Below are 12,434 nucleotides of genomic sequence, written 5' to 3' on the forward strand. Positions count from 1 at the left end.
TGACCTAACCTCTCGTAGCAGCTGACTTGACATTTGTTTTTGGCGGGAAAAGTGTCATAAACTTGTCAACGCGTGTTGTGATCGAATTTTAACAATTTTAATAATGAAAAGAATAAAATAACATAAATTGTTTATACTTTTAGCGTTTTATTTTGTATTTTCAAATTTTAAAGTTGAAAAAAAGATGACGGAGGTTAATATCAATGGTGTTAATATTAATTTTCCCTTTAAACCTTATAAAGTTCAGGAGGATTACATGTCAAAAGTTTTGGAATGTCTCCAAAATGGAAAACACGGTGTTTTGGAGTCACCAACCGGTGAGAATTAAAAAAGAAATAATTTTATTTACTTAAAATAGGAATTTTAAACATTTTTATCGTTTTTGTTAATAATTTTACGTGCGCGGCGAACTTTTCACTCTGCGTTCCTAACCTCAAAAATAGATTCGATTTCGTTTTTTTTTTTGAAGTTTTAAATGAAAACTTTCGATAAAATATTATTTAACAATAATTATTAGTAGTTTATTAATAATTAATTAATAATTTCACGATTTATATTATTTATATTGTTTTTACCAAAAAGATTATTCCAAAAATTCGAAATAGAAACAGAAAAAAAATGTAAAATTATTTGTTTATTTTTTTTCTTTCAGGAACCGGTAAAACTTTGTGTCTTCTCTGCTCGTCATTGAGTTGGCTTACGGTTCGAAAAGCTCAGGCACAAGCACAATCGCTCGTTGGCACTTATGAGAAATCGGATTTGAATCATTTCGCGAAAAAATTGACCGGCGAATTGGAAATTGCCGGTGGATCTAAAGATGGGCAGGAAAATCAAGCGACACCCACGTTCAGTTGGAATATGCCGAGAATTATTTATGCCTCGCGAACGCATTCTCAACTTTCTCAAGCGATGCAGGAATTAAAAAGAACTTCCTATAAACACGTCAAAGTTGCGGTTCTTGGTTCGAGAGATCAACTTTGCATTCATCCCGAGGTGTCGAAGGAACCAAATTCCTTCAATAAAATACAAATGTGCCAGGCGAAAGTTAAAGCCAGGACTTGTTTTTATTATAATAATGTCGAATCTCGGTGGGTATTTATTTTTTTACAGAAAAAATATTTTTTTACAAAGAAATATATATATATATTTTTTTTTGTAAGGATTTATTTACAAATTTATTAATTTATTAATTTTTTTTCCGTAGAAAAGACGATCCGATTTTTCATCAAGAGATATTGGACATTGAAGATTTGGCGAAAGCGGGACAAAAAGCAAGATGCTGTCCGTATTTTTTGTCGAAAGAATTAAAGCAACAGGCGGACATTACTTTCATGCCGTATAATTATTTATTAGATCCAAAGGCGCGAAGAGCGCAGGGAATTGAGTTGCAGAATAATATTATTTTACTCGATGAGGCGCACAATGTGGAGAAAACTTGCGAGGAAGCCGCTTCTTTGCAGGTAATTTTTTAATATTATTTCTTTTTGCTTTCATTTTATTGTATTTTTTATTTACTTTATTAGTTTAATTATTTTTACCTTTATTTAAAAAATTTATTCTTTTTTTTCAGATCAGCAGTACAGACGTCGCCCTTTGTATTGACGAAGTAACATCAGTGATGAAGGACATGGCCAATGAATTAACAGACGATGCTTTCTCAGATTCTCCAAATGTCGTTAAAGATTTCACGGCCGAAGATCTTTTCATTTTAAAAGCCATGTTTCTTGAATTAGAAAAAGCAATCGACGAAATTCAATTGGATAAAGTCGATGAGGGAAAAACATTTCCTGGTTGCTATATTTTCGAACTTTTGGAAAAAGCTCAGGTGTGAATTTTATTTTTGTTTCAAAATATCGAATTCTCTTAATTTTCTATTTATTAGAAAAATTTAATTTTCTATTTAAAAAAATTCTTTTTTCGCTCGCAGCTCACACAGGGTAAGGAGCAGTTTGTCATTGAGAAATTAGAGAAAATAATTCAATATTTATCGACAACAAGTACATCGCCATTTGCCAGGAAGGGAAATGCTTTACAGAAATTTAACGATTTGCTGAGAGTCGCTTTTGCTGGTGGTGCTTCCGGTTTTAAATTGCGGGAAAAAATAAAGCAATGCTATAAAGTTTATGTACAATCGGAAGATCATAAGAAGAATAATAATCAAAAAAACATGTGGGAGAAAAAGACTGTCGCGAAAACTGAAGGAAAATTAATTAGTTACTGGTGCTTTAGTCCAGGTTTCGGGTAAGAATTTGAAAAAATTTTTACACTTTTCTATTTATTAAAAGAAGAAGAAATTCATTAAAAGAAAATATATAATTGAGTGTAAAAAATTCTTTTAATCGTTAAAAATGGTATTGACTCAAAGAAATTCTTGATTATTATTTAATAAAATCAAGAATTTCTTTGAGTTTTTTGAAATGTAAATGTATGAAAAAATATTTTAAATTTTAATTTTTCTGTTTCTTTTTTGTGTAGAATGCAACAATTGGTCGATCAAGGTATTCGATCGGTAATTTTAACTAGTGGAACACTTTCGCCGTTAAAACCGTTTATCTCCGAACTTGGAATTCCAATTGGAGTTCAATTGGAAAATCCTCACATTGTTACTGGAAAACAAGTGTGCGTTGGAATTCTTTCTCAGGGTCCAGATTCGGAACCACTTAATTCTTCGTACAATACGAGGTTTTCTTTTTTTATTACTATTAATTTTACATATATTTTCTTATTACTATTCTTTTTATTATTTTTTTCCTATTATCTCTTTTTTATTTTTTTATTTTTATTGCTATTATTATTGTTGTTGTAATATTTTATTTATTCTTAATATTATTAACCAATAAATAATTGGTTTTTTTTCAGAAATAATCCGAAATATTTGGCTTCACTTGGACAGACGGTTTACAATTTTAGTGCCTTAATTCCTAATGGGTTACTCGTCTTTTTTCCATCTTATCCAATTATGAAAAGATGCCAGGAGGAATGGCAAAATTTGGGACTTTGGACAAAAATTTCTGAACGCAAGGTTTTTAAATCTTCTTTTCAATTTTCTTAATATTCGAAATACTTGTTTTATTAATTTTTCAATTTTTGTCCTAATCTTTTATTTTGTTTTTATTAAATTGAAAATTTTATTTTTATTAAATTGAAAATTTGGTTTCATTTAATTGAGAATTTTCATATTTTCTTTAATCATTAAATTGAAAATAATGTTAGTTTGCTTTCATTTTATTTTTATTAATTTGAATTTGTTATTTGGGAATATTTTTGAATGGAGAGAAAAAAAGGTTAATATTTGAAAATTGTAATTAATTAAATTGTAATTAAGTTTCTTTTTTTGCCAATAGCCAATATTTGTCGAGCCACAATCAAAGGACACGTTTGTCAGTACAATGAACGAGTACTATGAGAAAATTCGCGATCCTTCGTGTAGGGGGGCAATTTTTTTGGCCGTTTGCAGAGGAAAAGTCAGTGAGGGTCTCGATTTCGCGGACGCAAACGGACGAGCAGTTTTAATCACTGGCCTTCCATTTCCACCGTTAATGGATCCAAGAGTTATTTTGAAAAGGAAATATCTCGAGGAAAATAAATTAAAGGACAGAGAAGTACGAATCGAATTCTATTTTTGACTATTGTTTAATTTTTTTACTTTCTTATTTTTATAATTATGTTTCTTGTTATAAATTTTTTTTTATATAGAATTTAACCGGACAACAATGGTATCAACTCGAGGCGTCAAGAGCTGTGAATCAAGCGATAGGACGAATTATTCGACACAAAGACGATTATGGAGCGATAATTTTTTGCGACTGTCGATTTGACAGTGCGCAATTTAAAAGTCAATTGTCCGCCTGGATTCGTCCGCATATTAAAAAATTCCCTAATTTCGGCGTCATGGTGAAGGAAATAAAAGAGTTTTATCGTTATACGGAAAGCGCCGTAAGTCAAATACTTATTTTTCCTTTAATTTAAAAGTTATTTTTCTATTTTTTAAATTTAAAATTAAAGTTTTAAATTAAAATTCTCTTTTTCCTTTCAGTTGCCACAACCGAAATTAAAATCGAAAATAAAAGCCGACGACATATCATTGCCAGCGGTTCCGGCGCGTTTTAATTCCATCACTACCGGTATTAAGCGAAATATCGAAACAAAACCAATTGCAAAAGAAGAGGAAGACACATTCGTTCCCGATATGTATGCAATAAAACCAACCGAAACACCAAAAATCACGAAATCGACGTCAAATAATATTTTCTCCGAATCATCGACGTCTGTGATTAATTTTAATAATTGTAAAATAAACAGTCCATTGGTCTCTTGTAATTTACTGGCCAATTTAGAAAAACCGATTGTGACGAAAAAACGAAAATTCGAAACTATGGTGAAAAATTTCGAACCAATGGAACCACAACCATCAACATCAAGAGTTTCATCGAATTCGAATAATAATTTTCATCAAATGGAAAAATTGCCGATAAAAACTAATAATGACACTAAAAATCATAACTCAAGTTCAGAGAATAATTGTCAAAATGGTGAGAAAAAAAGTCCCACGGAACGAAAAAGGGAAATTGGAAAATTTTATCTCAAAACGGTAATTTTTTTTATTTATTATTATTATTAATTTTTCAATTTTATTTTATTTTTATTGTTTAATTACTTTGCATTATTTTATTCCAGGTGAAAGAATCATTAAGCACGGAAAATTATAAACTATTCGGAAAAATGATTCGAGAATACACCAACGAAGAAAATTTCCAAAAATTATTAAAATCATTGATGGAATTATTTTATCAGGATAAGAAACTATTTCCCCTGTTTATTGGTAATGAATAATTTAATTTTCTCTTATTATTTACTTTTCTCTAAATTTTAATTATCAACAGTAAATAATAATTGTTAATAATCGAATCAAATTTTTTTTCTGTTTAGGCTTCAGGAGTTTTGTGAAAAAACAACACGTTGAGTTATTCGACACCCAAGTGACGTTGTTGCAGAGAAAATAAATTATTTATTGTCTACAGTTAATAATTTTGTAAGTATACTTAAAAAGGAAAATAATATATTTTATCATTTTTTTCATAATATTAGGCTTTATTTTCAGTTTGGATAGATTTGTTTATTTAACAATATTTCTATAATTTTTTCTAATTATGTTTCTTAGAAAGAAATGCCAGTTTTTTTAGTACAAGAATATTTTTTCTATAGGTATAATTATATATTTATAACTATAGGAGCTAATGGAAAACGAGGGTATAATTTTATAAAAGAATTATCGTCTATAAAAAAGAAATCTCACCGGAGTGATTAAAATCACTGAATATTTCAAGTAATTTCGTTTATATAATAATTTCATCAAAAATAATAAATAAAAAGTATTTTACAAATTTTAAATTATCGTCAAAATTGTATAATTCGATTAGTTCGATTGCATTTTCAATTGATTGTGGAGATTGTTTAATAATTTGCGATTAGCAAACAATTGTCGGTGGTAATTAGCAATTTTTCAATTATTGACAATAATTAGCATCGAATGTCAAGAATTATTTTCAATATTTGCTAATAGTTGTCAATAATTATTGGTCTGAATTTAATTCATCGGAAATAATTATTAATCAGAATGAATATTAACAATTATTTCCAGTATTTGCTAAAACTTGTCAATAATTATTAATATAAAATAATTATTAATCTGAAATAATTATTCATCGGAAATAATTATTAATCGAAAACAATAATTAGTAAAAATTAACCTAATAATTTTAAAATTGATTAAAATTTCCAAGAAACATTTTTTTTTCTTCGTAACTATTTAAAAATTCGTTTCTTTTATATTTTGTCGTCATATAGTTTATCATAATTTTTTGTTTTCTTTTCTCTTTGCGATAAATTCATTTTAACACAGCGCTTCAATTTTTATTAACAATTTCTTTTTTTTTTTATATATTTATTTATTTTTTAATCAATTTTTTCTAGTTTTTTTCTATGTTTCATCCATGGTGAGTGTTTTTCCGTTTTCAGTTTGCCGAAGTGCTTCGGCGACAATATCTTGATAATAATCACCGAAAACGCTACGATTGTGTGAAACTAAAATGAGAAATTGTGCTGAAATTGATGCCAATTCTTCTTGAAGGGACGAGAGTCCCGGTGGAATTTGTTGCGGCGCTGCCGATTGCGAGAGAATTAATTTCTCCAAAAATTGCCGAATCCTGAGATCTGAAAATTGAGACAAAATTTTTTTCAGTTCAATGTATTTATTATTTTTTTTACAATTTTGACATTTTTTTCTTAATTTTCAATATTTGAAATTATTTCCTTTTTTAATCTTTTTCTTATTTGAAATTGTTCTTTCTTTCTAATCTTATTTATATTCTATTCTTCTTATTTTCTAATTTTAATTTTCTTTTAGTTTCTAATAAAGATTTTAATTCATTTTTTATTTATTTATTTTTTTTATTTATTTATTTTAATATATTTAATTCAATTTATTCGAAAATTTTATTTTAATTTCCAAAATTGTGTCTTGAATTTTGCAATGTACGTTTTTTGATATAAAAATACGAAAAAAAAGATTCACTTACTGACGAGATATCGAATTTTATGTTCTGGATTCACGAGATCCAAAATTTGTCCATCGAGAATTGTTTCAGTTTCAGGCGGCATTGAAGGCGCGCCAATTTCCTCGAGTGTGGCTTTTAAATCCGCCTTCACTTGCAACAAAACATTCGGCATCACAGTTTCCAAATCTCTGAAAAGGGAAAATTATTTTATTTAAACTCGTACTTACAAATTTTATTCAATTCTTTTTATTTATTATTATTTTTAATAATTACTAACTTGTTGGAATGTACAGATTCCAAAATGACATTGAGATGATCCTTGATTTGCTTTTTGAAACTGGAAATTCCATGAATCGCAGGACCAGCGATATTATTCACTAAAAGAAGCACTGAACTAATAATACTCATACGATTCGTCTTGTCGCGCAGTTCCAAAAGTCGTCCCTGGTCCAGCATCAATGTCTGTAAGTTTAATAATCGTTAACTTCTTTTACTGACTTTTATTAATAATTTTAATTGAAAATTTTGAAAGTGATTGAATTATTTTGAAGAATTTTAATAAAATTGAATTGAAAATAATTGAATGTTTGCAAAAAAAAATTTACTAAATTTATAAAAATGATTGAATTCTTCAGAGGAATGTTATTATTTATAAAAATAAGTGATTTCTTCCTAATTGTAATAGTAAAATTTTTGAAAAGAAACAAAAATTAATTTTATATGTAATAACTTTTTTTTCAATTTTAAATCAGAAATTATTGTCACCTCGGCATTCGGAGTGAAATCAAACTGCAAAAGATCCAAATAAGCCTCAGCCAAAAGACAATGAGTGATTTGTTTAATAGAATTTGGATCGTTGGTGGCAGTTTCGATTTTCTTTTCATTCAAATGCTTGAGAATCCATACTCGCGTATATCTTAATCCATCCGATTGAATTTTGAGAAATTCGGCGAATTTTGTCTTCTCATATTCAATACTCGAGGCAACGATATTTGGCCTCATCATTGTAATGGTGAAATTCGCCAAATCGAGTCTCATCAATTGCAGGACTTCCATTATACCGCGAAATGTTTCCACAACATCGGTACACTGTCGTAATTCTTTTATTCTGTCATCCCTCACCGGTGCGCATATTTTACTCATTATATTCATAACATAATGAGCGTAATGTTGAAAATCCAAAACACCATTTTCTGCCTGTTGCTTTATTAAATCGACGTCGAGCACCTCGTTAATGTTTTCGCGAATCTTCTTGTGATGCGGCAACACCAATTCGTCCAGAGTCTATTGATTAAATTTTTTTTTATTATTAAAATTTATTCCGCAGTCCTTTAAGGATTTTACTTTAATTTACTTTTTTTTGTAAGGAAAAAAGTAAAAGTTTTTTTGTCATTATTAAATGACATAAAAATGTCTTGAGAAAACGTAATATAAAATTTCCATCTATAACGAACGAAAGGAAAATAATGAAAAATTGAAAGAAAAGAGAGAAAAAGAAAGAAAGAGAGAAAAAAGTAACAAACCCCCTTTATTTCTTTCAATAGAACCAAAGCTTGTATATAATTTGGCGGATCCTCGGCGAGTTGTTCCTCCAAAAGTGACCAAAATGCTTTGTGTATAATTTCCTTGACTTGCTTGTGTAATCCAATCTCGTCGACTCCCAATTTTTCGAGTTTAAAATTTTTATCCACAGCAATTTCATGAGCTAGTGCCATATTTTTCAGTCCATCCGTCGCCTTCATTATTTCCTCAAGAGAAACATATTTTGGCGGTGAAGCACCAGTTATGCCCAGCATAAAATTTTTCGCCCTTGAATTCAATTTTTTTCGTTATTCCAAATTCACTTTTAAATTCAAATTTATTCGAATTAATGAAATTTATTTAATTTCAATTCAATCAATTCATTAAATTTCAATTTCAATAAATTTATTCACCACCACATGCAAAAAACATAAATTAAAAAAATAGCATAAATTTTAGTTAAAAAAATGAATCAATGGACAAATTTTATAAATATTAATTTTAAAAATTAATTTAATTCTAAATAAATAAATAATAATTTTAATCGGCTCGTTGAATAAATAAATATTGAACAAATATTTTTAATATTTGATTTTAAAAAAATTTGCTTTTAATTAAATAATTACTTTAAATTATTTTTTTTCTATTAAAAATAGTTTTTAGAATTTAATTTTTTTTATTTTTTAATAATAAATTAATTAAATTCTAAACTAAGAAGAATATTTTATTTAAAAAAAACAATTAAATACCCTTACCTTTTGAGATTCTCGTCATCACTTTCCGTCGAAACTTGCGACGAATATTCTACTGAGGGTCCAGCCTCATTGCTCTTCTGGTCATCTTCACCGTTCATTTTATGATAGCTGAAAAAGAATTATATTTTTAAATTTATTCAATTTAATTGATAATTTTCTTAATCCATACAAATAAATTTTAAATACATTCAAAATATAATTTTGCCCTTAAAAGCAACAATTTTATGTTTAAAATTCAATCACCAATTTAACTTTGTAATTAAAATGGACAATTTAGTTTTTAAAATTAAATCGACAATTTAATTTAAAATTAAAATTGATAATTAAAATCGATAATTTAAATTGATAGTTAAAATCGATAATTTGAATTTGAAAATTAAATTGAGAATTAATTTTACAATTAAAATCAACAAATTAAAATTTGAACACGATTTAATTGTAAAAATAAATTTATAATTTTAATCTTAAAATGATTTTATTATAAAAATAAATCTAATTTTAAATGAAAATCGTTTCTTTCCTTTTGTTTTTATTTCAAAATCGTTAGCGACGATTTAAATTTATAAAAATTTTGAAACGAGTGCATTATAAAAATAAATCAATAATTTTAAAATGATTTCTTTCGTTTTGTTGTTTTTATTTCAAAATCGTTCGCGACCTAAATATTATGGTTATTTTAGAAAAAGCCAGAAAATTAGAATATTAATTAAAAGATTTTAAATTAAATTTTTCGAAAATTGTAATTTCTAAAATTATTGTCAGGGGGATTTTATTTTTTTTTTAGTTAAAAAATCTTTTGTTGTTTAAAAAACAATGCTTCTTAAGATTAAAATTTGTCAAGAATTTAAATTTATTTCTATTAATTTTTATTTATTTCTAAAAAATGAATTTTGGAGATAATTTATGATTAAAATTATGAATTATTGTAAATTAATTATTTACTTGTCAGGCATGATTTTGCGTGTGAGGAAAGTGTGGAAAAAAAACGATGGAAAAAAAATTGGAAATTAGTTAATTAACAGCATGTTGTGTGTGCACTCGGGAAGATTTACCAGTTGACTAATCTTTTTCTTGATGCAGAAGAAGGAGGTCAAACGCCAGCTATAAAAAGAACACCCACAAGAGTGAGAAGAAACTATATCCACTGGCTTATTGCTGCGAAAAGACCGTGAAAACACGTGGTTGTCTTCCCCTTTTTTTTAGCCAAAGTTGCTTTTACCAAATTAGAGTACAATTTTTATGGACAAAACAACCTGTTTCTGATTCAGCATAGCCGTGAATTCCTTTTTTCCTTTTAATTCAATCTACGCACTTCCTCGATGCATCTCCCTGCATTTAATTCCTTTGTTTCATTTCCTGGAACGATTCAATTTTACCTTTCAATCCTTTCAATTTTATTATACGCGCGCAGTGAAAGTAAATTTTTTTCGCTCTACAAATTAATGCCTATTTGTTAATTTTTGTAGAATTTTAGAAAATTTAGAAAATTTTCCATTGAATTTTGCAAAAAATAATTTAATTTTTATATTTTTATTAATTTAATTTTTAATTTTTTAAAAAAGCGTTAAAATTAGTTTTATTTTTACAAGAAAAAATTATATTTTTAAAAGTTAATTAATAAATTTTTAAAAGATAAAAAAAAGTTCAATATTAATTTTCAAGAAACAATAATGCACTTTTTCCTTTGTTTACAAACAAAACTTGCTCATTGTTGACAAAATAAAATGTCAGCTGGCCTGTCACTTTACGATATTTTGTACCAGTGAAAAAACCAATAGGTTTTTTTTCTATTTGCAATTAAAAGTAGTACACGAAACAAGAATCAAATTTTAATGACCAATTTTGATAGATTGAGAGAAGAGGAAATTTTTCTAAAAGGAAAATTAATTTTGTAACCTTGTTGCGTAGAAAGAGTTGATTGAAAATTTACCTGCTTTTATTGTGGAGTCTCCAGGAAAATAGTTTCGTCGCTTAAAACACTGGAATTCATTGGCAAACTTTAATTTCGTCGATGTCACTTGAAAATTTGGATAATAAACGAAGGAAATTTTGATGACTAAATCATAATGAATGTCAGAAAATTCTAGACAATTCTAGAAAAAAAATGTTTACAGAACTGTCAATTTTAACGAATAAAGTGAAGTTCGTCAGGGGCGAATTCACATTCGAAGTACCTTGAACTTTCCTTACTTTCATTTAGAATTTTTAATTTTATAGTGAAAGAGAAAACAATTATAAGAAATAGAAAGTATAATTATAATTATCGTTATTAAAAAATACAGAAATTTTGATCGTTTCTTTTTACATAACCTAGAAATTTTGAAAAATTACTAAATAAATGAAATAAATCATTATTATTAATTTTTTACTATTATTATTTTTACAATTAATATTGTCGCATCATTGGAGAAAAATTGCAAAGTCGTATGTTAATTTACAATAAGAAAGAATTTTCTATATAGCGGAGTTGAAAAAAAAATCGAAAAACCCGATTGCCTTGAATTTAAAATGAAGGTTATTTTCGTGCAGTCAACTGTTTTCTTTGTAAAAAAAAAAAGAAAATCACTGTCAAAATCCTCTTGTCCTTGATAGAAAATAAAAATAATTAAAATTTAATTAGAATTTTCAAAAAAAAAAGTTATTTTTTACAACCAGAGAAAAAAAAGATGTTAAGGGCAGCTACGTTCCTGAACAATCGTGGACTTTTTTCCCGTTATTTAAATCCAGGTAAAAAAAAATTTCAGAGTTTCTCGATAATTTTAACCTCTTTTTTAAAAAAATACTTTTAAAGAAAAATAAAAATACGAGGGAATTTTTAGAAAATTAATAAAAAAAATTCTATTATAAAAAATTAATTTTTACATTAATTTTTTTGAATTTTTTTTTTTTGAATTTTTTTAATAAAAATGAATTTAATTTAACAAGATTTTTTTATTCGATCAGTTCTAAATACGCATGTGCTCGTGACAGTGCAACACTCGAAAAAATTGCGATATTTCAAAAAAATGAGTACTGATTGCGATGAGCCGTATTGTAGCACGGAACCCTGTTTGATGGACTACGGCCCTGATGTTATCTACGACTGGCAAGAAAATTATGATAAAAAAAATAAAAAAGCCAATAAAGATCTTGTGTTGGGAATACTTTCCGTCATATTCGCTCTACTAATTGTAGGTTTCATCGATTATACGTATAAAAAATTTTAATTTATAAATTTTTTTTCCTACTTTTTGAAAATTTTTCCTTCTTTTTGAAAATTTTCTGAAATTTTTCTCTTTAATTTTCAGATAAATGAAAATGGAATGGTCAAAGGTTATTATTTACCTTTATTCAGTCCTGGCTCTTGGGGATAATGTACAATAACATTTAATTTAAGAATCAAATATTGTTCAATAATTAAATTGCAATAAACTTTCATTTTTTCAAGTTTCCATTTCAAATTTTCCCGCCCTAACTACGCAGACTCAGCGCGCGAAACCACGTGACTTATTTAAAAAAAAACTTTAATTTTTTAAAATCTAAATCTAAATATATAATTTTCTATTATTTTTATATACCCATTTTTTCTAAATTTTATTTTCTTCCGTCTTCATATTTTTGT

The 12,434-nt window shown here is 27.0% G+C and overlaps 3 protein-coding genes across 6 annotated transcripts; 2 read left to right on the forward strand and 1 right to left on the reverse strand.

The window, feature by feature from the left end:
• Positions 1-20: 20 nt before the first annotated feature.
• LOC122511757 (regulator of telomere elongation helicase 1 homolog) lies at positions 21-6,988 on the forward strand. 2 transcript variants are annotated; one of them, XM_043627217.1, is made up of 13 exons: positions 21-317; positions 653-1,088; positions 1,205-1,460; positions 1,571-1,825; positions 1,928-2,241; positions 2,476-2,682; positions 2,860-3,022; positions 3,345-3,602; positions 3,697-3,936; positions 4,037-4,591; positions 4,678-4,822; positions 4,930-5,032; positions 6,851-6,988. In XM_043627217.1, the coding sequence occupies exons 1-12, from the start codon at positions 185-187 to the stop codon at positions 5,001-5,003; spliced, it is 3,036 nt and encodes a 1,011-aa protein (XP_043483152.1). In that variant the 5' UTR covers positions 21-184; the 3' UTR covers positions 5,004-5,032; positions 6,851-6,988. The 2 variants fall into 2 exon arrangements, with proteins under 2 accessions (XP_043483152.1, XP_043483153.1); XM_043627218.1 differs by lacking the exon at positions 6,851-6,988 and adding an exon at positions 5,206-5,391.
• Positions 5,854-10,941, reverse strand: LOC122511760 (T-complex protein 11-like protein 1). 3 transcript variants are annotated; one of them, XM_043627224.1, is made up of 8 exons: positions 10,764-10,941; positions 10,087-10,189; positions 8,834-8,941; positions 8,081-8,366; positions 7,323-7,841; positions 6,835-7,019; positions 6,579-6,745; positions 5,854-6,213 (listed from the first exon to the last, which is right to left on the reverse strand). In XM_043627224.1, the coding sequence occupies exons 3-8, from the start codon at positions 8,929-8,931 to the stop codon at positions 5,981-5,983; spliced, it is 1,488 nt and encodes a 495-aa protein (XP_043483159.1). In that variant the 5' UTR covers positions 8,932-8,941; positions 10,087-10,189; positions 10,764-10,941; the 3' UTR covers positions 5,854-5,980. The 3 variants fall into 3 exon arrangements, with proteins under 3 accessions (XP_043483159.1, XP_043483157.1, XP_043483158.1); XM_043627222.1 differs by having other exon boundaries at positions 9,776-10,189; XM_043627223.1 differs by having other exon boundaries at positions 9,886-10,189; positions 10,764-10,940.
• Positions 10,942-11,127: 186 nt separating this feature from the next.
• On the forward strand, positions 11,128-12,259 carry LOC122511762. The gene is made up of 3 exons (XM_043627227.1): positions 11,128-11,560; positions 11,777-12,003; positions 12,121-12,259. Exons 1-3 carry the CDS (start codon positions 11,500-11,502, stop codon positions 12,184-12,186), a joined length of 354 nt encoding a protein of 117 aa, XP_043483162.1. The 5' UTR covers positions 11,128-11,499; the 3' UTR covers positions 12,187-12,259.
• Positions 12,260-12,434: the final 175 nt, after the last annotated feature.

This window comes from Leptopilina heterotoma, unplaced genomic scaffold (genome assembly GCF_015476425.1).
Source record: "Leptopilina heterotoma isolate Lh14 unplaced genomic scaffold, ASM1547642v1 Lhet_90, whole genome shotgun sequence".
NCBI classification, from domain to species: domain Eukaryota; kingdom Metazoa; phylum Arthropoda; class Insecta; order Hymenoptera; family Figitidae; genus Leptopilina; species Leptopilina heterotoma.

Bases quoted from the DNA above. Each gene is read 5' to 3' on its own strand.
- LOC122511757 (XM_043627217.1), top strand. From the start codon at position 185: ATGACGGAGGTTAATATCAATGGTGTTAATATTAATTTTCCCTTTAAA. The intron at 1,461-1,570 runs GTAATTTTTTAA...CTTTTTTTTCAG, and splicing joins AGGAAGCCGCTTCTTTGCAG to ATCAGCAGTACAGACGTCGC. The intron at 3,603-3,696 runs GTACGAATCGAA...TTTTTTATATAG, and splicing joins ATAAATTAAAGGACAGAGAA to AATTTAACCGGACAACAATG.
- LOC122511760 (XM_043627222.1), bottom strand. The intron at 8,367-8,833 runs GTAAGGGTATTT...ATTGAATTCAAG, and splicing joins GATGACGAGAATCTCAAAAG to GGCGAAAAATTTTATGCTGG. The intron at 6,746-6,834 runs GTTAGTAATTAT...TTCCCTTTTCAG, and splicing joins GAATCTGTACATTCCAACAA to AGATTTGGAAACTGTGATGC.
- LOC122511762 (XM_043627227.1), top strand. From the start codon at position 11,500: ATGTTAAGGGCAGCTACGTTCCTGAACAATCGTGGACTTTTTTCCCGT. The intron at 11,561-11,776 runs GTAAAAAAAAAT...TTATTCGATCAG, and splicing joins TTCCCGTTATTTAAATCCAG to TTCTAAATACGCATGTGCTC. The intron at 12,004-12,120 runs GTAGGTTTCATC...TTTAATTTTCAG, and splicing joins TCATATTCGCTCTACTAATT to ATAAATGAAAATGGAATGGT.